Source organism: Rhagoletis zephyria, unplaced genomic scaffold (genome assembly GCF_001687245.7).
Source record: "Rhagoletis zephyria isolate East Lansing unplaced genomic scaffold, Rhagoletis_zephyria_1.1 Rzeph_scaffold_14668, whole genome shotgun sequence".
NCBI classification, from domain to species: Eukaryota; Metazoa; Arthropoda; class Insecta; order Diptera; family Tephritidae; genus Rhagoletis; species Rhagoletis zephyria.
This window is the reverse complement of record NW_016171736.1, coordinates 1,662-6,167: the sequence shown is the minus strand read 5'-3', so window position 1 is coordinate 6,167 and position 4,506 is coordinate 1,662. Positions and strand designations below refer to the sequence as shown.

At 39.5% G+C, this 4,506-nt stretch overlaps 1 protein-coding gene across 1 annotated transcript; it reads right to left on the bottom strand.

The window, feature by feature from the left end:
• Positions 1–1,357: 1,357 nt before the first annotated feature.
• Positions 1,358–3,256, bottom strand: LOC108378668 (prolyl 4-hydroxylase subunit alpha-1-like). Its single transcript, XM_017634973.1, has 5 exons — positions 3,063–3,256; positions 2,513–2,995; positions 2,350–2,415; positions 2,074–2,239; positions 1,358–1,948 (listed from the first exon to the last, which is right to left on the bottom strand). Exons 1-5 carry the CDS (start codon positions 3,207–3,209, stop codon positions 1,863–1,865), a joined length of 948 nt encoding a protein of 315 aa, XP_017490462.1. The 5' UTR covers positions 3,210–3,256; the 3' UTR covers positions 1,358–1,862.
• Between the last annotated feature and the right edge of the window lie 1,250 nt (positions 3,257–4,506).

Below are 4,506 nucleotides of genomic sequence, written 5' to 3'. Positions count from 1 at the left end.
AATTACACACGTCTAGTGTGGTTGGTAGTCAATCTGATTCTGATTCTTTTATTCAATGCCAAGATGGTGGTTACCCACGCTCTTAACAAAACAACCAAATCTTAAGGTCTAGACACATAACTTAAGGTGTAAACAGCGTTGCTACAGACACATTTTTTTCCTACCATAACCAACCAAAACAAACATTTTTTTGAGTTTTAAGTTGTTTTCAATGTCAAATTTTTTAAAAACATAGTTAACATAACATTTAGTTTAACTAAAACACAACTAGATTAATAAAAACAAATTAACTGCGTATAACGATTCATTTTACTGTACAGACTTATCCATGGGCACATATGTCTCTTTACACATACATACAGTAGGTACACTGCAGACCTACCACAGAAAGAATAGGGACCATGCAAACGCATTTGGGCTTCACGCTTAGCGAGACAGTCAGCCCTTTCACGTTGCCTTCAAACCTTTCATGCGTGACGCTATTGTGGGCTCGCAGGTGGTTCAAAAGTTTACAAGCCTTAATGCCATTTTAAAAGACTCTAAGGCCTTTAAAGCTGCCTGAATGTCCGACATAATATTTATTCCGGCCTCATTTGCCTTCTACGATGACATTCGCGAACACAGACTTCGATTGGGAGGACTTCCGCCTGAAATATGGCTGAGTACGAGCCCATTGGCAGACTTTTCTGGAATTTGGTCCAAGTACGCCATAAATTATATCGCAGATGACAGGTAATACGAAACTACATCGATTTTTCGTCTCTCTTGAACAATTTTTAAAAATGGACTTGGCACCTTTCCACCCTTAGGTCACGATATATGGATGTCCGTATTGCATATTGGCAATAATAACGTTTGTACTTAGGAATCAGGTATATTTACATGTGGCCGCCATTATACGAATGCACCGGTGAAATATTTGTGTAAAAAAGGTTGCTTAAATATTTGGAGATATGTACGTACATATTTTCTATTTTTCGCAAATAACGATTACTCATTGTCCTGAAACCTACCAAAATCCAATCAAGCCTACCAACCTACTAAATGGAAAAAAACCTACCAGTTTTGGTAGGAAAAGCCCATGTTTGGCAACACTGTATACATGTACATACATATATACATACATACATATCTGTATTCGTATGGAAAAGTAGCTTATGTCGGGAAGCTGGCTTTAGTATAATGCGGCATTACCTTTATTCTTTAAACTACAAACATATACCTTCGACATTTTAACGCTTTTCTGAAAAAATAAATAAAGCGCAAAAAGAATACGCATCAAAGAATTTGAGCGTTTTTAAACAAAGGTTGCACTCACCTTTCCACCTCCCCTAAAACCAAAAATAGTAAAAATTCATGTATACATATAAATATATTGCAAAACTCGTTTTTGATTTACAATTTTTTTTTTTTATATTAAAAAACCTTTATAAGATAAATAAATACATACATATACATATATATGTATGTATATCTACGCATGTACAAACAGAATAGTACAAATATACATATGTACTTATGTAAGTGGCATAAAAAAGAGCTTAACAATTATAAAATTGAATTTCACTAATTTTAGAAAAAAACGCGACATTTACAAAATGGCATACCGAATTTCTGAGTCGATTTTTTCATAGCGTTTCTAAATGTGCAAACAGTTGCCGATAACAGTTTCAATTTGAATGCTCTAGCAGTAACAATGTAGAAAATACAAAGTTATGGCCGACATGTAAACGGTCAAATATAAACACAAAGCTTCGTACGACTTCAAAAAGTTAAAACTCTTAGGTAACAACTTTGAATGCTTATCAAGTTTTAAATACTCGTACGCATACTTCCGCTTGCTGGTTTTTCTTTAAATGGAATTAAATTGCAAATTCGCCGTGGTCAGGTTCCAGACCACAAGGTCGACGAAATTCTTGGTTGCGTTCATGTATCCATTTGTTCGAGACTGAAAGAGATAAGTAAGTATTTGTTTATTACAGATATATTACCGATGTATGTGAGTATGAACGTATGTACAGAAATATACATACTTAAATATATGCACATATGTTTGTTTGTATGTATTCTTACCCCACTTAGAACCAGTTAGAACAGGGCAGGCCGCATGGCGCGTTCTGAAATCACCTTCACCGGACCTGTGCAGGTTGTACCAGAAGGCCGCTGATCCTTTTTTGGGCGACAAAGCAATGCGTAAGTTTGTAAAGACTGTGGCACCACCTTGTTCCACGTCACTCATCTACGAGGTAAAAAAAGAGGTATTTCACATCGTAAACACGTTACATTACCACCTTCGGCTATAATTGTACCGAGATATTTTGCCTATAAATGGCATCAAAGTAGACTTACATAGAACAACACCGTTGCGATACGATTGCCAGTGTTGAGCCCTTGGAAGGCACGAATTTCATCCCTCTGTAAGGAACGAGATACAATGTTAAAATTTCAATGTATACTCCCTGGCGCTAAAATAATTTCATTGTTTGTATGAATAATTCTGTCTTCAACTCACTCTTGCGAAATCAAAATGCGGCTCATAGTGGCCTCCAATGCCATAATTCACCACCTGTAATTCCTCCGCCACACTCATGTCTAAACCCGTCATATCCTCTGTTCGTTGTACAATGTTTTCAATGATCTTATGCTCCTCTGTGCGTATCCATGCCGATTTGCTGATACGGTAATTAGCGGTTTCCAATTCGCCGGTCACCGCATTCTGGACGGTAGCGCGACGGAATCGAGGACGCGCCAGTTTCTTAACCAAATCAATTTCTTTGTCATGCATGACGTCATAGTAGATCACAATGTAAGGGTCCAAAAATGCTTCTTCGAGTTTGAGTGGCGCCAAGCGCAGGAAGGGCACATTATTGTTAACATAGCGGCATCGGAGTGGTCGCAAATCCGCTGGGGTCAGCTTCAATTCACCACGACAAAGCATTTCGTATGCTTTGCGTTCGCTAAAGGTATAATCACTGGGATCACCCTTGGCAATCGGCTGCAATCAAGCAGAGTGAATCGTTAGTGAATTCCGACTGCTGCCAAATTGGGCGTCTTAGACTTACCAAATCAGAGACAGGTGTACTCTCGCTACCATCGTCACCTTTGACTTTGCGTTCAGCTTGGAGTTCAGCTATCTCCTTTTCGTAAAATACCTTATTGCCTCTGGCGCGTTCATGGTCGGGTGTTAGTTCCAATAGTTCATTAGTCATCGTAAGCGCTCTTTCCACGTTGCCTACAATAAATTAAAAACAACATTAATTTGAGTTCATGTTTTAAAGTTTTTTGATGGATGGATGTTTTTGCTTAAGGCTGGGGTAGGAGGCATCGCTGCGTGCTTAATATGAAGTTCCGAAGGCAGAGATTTCCCTCGGATTTAGCTTAGCAAAAGCGGGCAGCTGAGTGCTGAGATGCCCTACGTTCTTCCCGTTCTTTGCACTCCTGCTCGAAGACTTAATGCCTGGTCAGTTTAAGAAGCTATTTTGGCTGCCTACGGTTCATCAGCTGCTGGAAAGTTCTTGCAGTAGTGAATGTCTTAGGGTTCGCCCAAAAACATGAGTACCACTTGAGCTCCTATACCCTTTCTGCCAGGAAAAATAACTGAAATGTTGCTATGCCCTAAGACCAAAATCAACCTAATTGGTAAGTATTTCGGGGCGACCGCACGAGAGAGGTCAAGCATTCCCTTACCGAGCAATCACTCTCATCTTGGCTATCTGTTTAAATATTTATTCTTCTCGACGGTACTTTCCTAGTAAATGTCTAGTCGTCTACTTTTCTGTATCGGCAACCTCTTCCGAAAACAGCCGCAAAATCGGAGGTGGAGCTCGTCTAAGCACTAATATAACAATCAATTATTCCTATAATGGTTCTAGATTTGGAGGCTGCATTTTTTACCAGTGGCACCGTAACAGCCAAATAGGCCACCTTGTTTTTACTCGCTTCTAAATATTATACACATTATAACTCCTAACGAATAAAATGAGCTCGGTCTTACCAGGATTAATAGCTATTTCACAAACCGCAGAACAACTTGTTACTAAGTTCAGGTACATCGACATGAGGTCCTTACTCACTCTACGTTGGGCGTAGGCATAACCTTATTCCGCCGTGAAATTTCTGTCCCAGAGCAAGGAGCTGGTGATGAACCATATGTCTTAAGTTGATTTTAGAGCCTAGCTGACTTGGAACTCTTGCAACCGCCTCGGGCAACACATCCTCCGTACCGAGGATATACCCAACTATATACATATTTACGAGTATATACTGCATTTGCTCAAGAATAATAAAGGTTAAGTTCGCAGTTTCTCGATATGTAATTGAGAGTGCTACTTTATCACAGTCACAGTTCGTAGCAGCGACTGTTACTGTAATTGTGGAAGGCGAAATCCGACTACTAAAACATCATTGCGACTGTTACTTTGTCACAGTCTGTCACGGTGACTTTTTGGAAGTTGTCACAGCAGTTACCAGTAACTTTTGGAGTAACCGTGACAAAGTCACGGGAAC

Coding starts and splice junctions, on each gene's coding strand:
- LOC108378668 (XM_017634973.1), bottom strand. CDS start 3,209: ATGACTAATGAACTATTGGAACTAACACCCGACCATGAACGCGCCAGA. Junction 2,996..3,062: donor GTACACCTGTCTCTGATTTG/GTAAGTCTAAGA, acceptor GCTTGATTGCAG/CCGATTGCCAAGGGTGATCC. Junction 2,416..2,512: donor CGCATTTTGATTTCGCAAGA/GTGAGTTGAAGA, acceptor CGTTCCTTACAG/AGGGATGAAATTCGTGCCTT.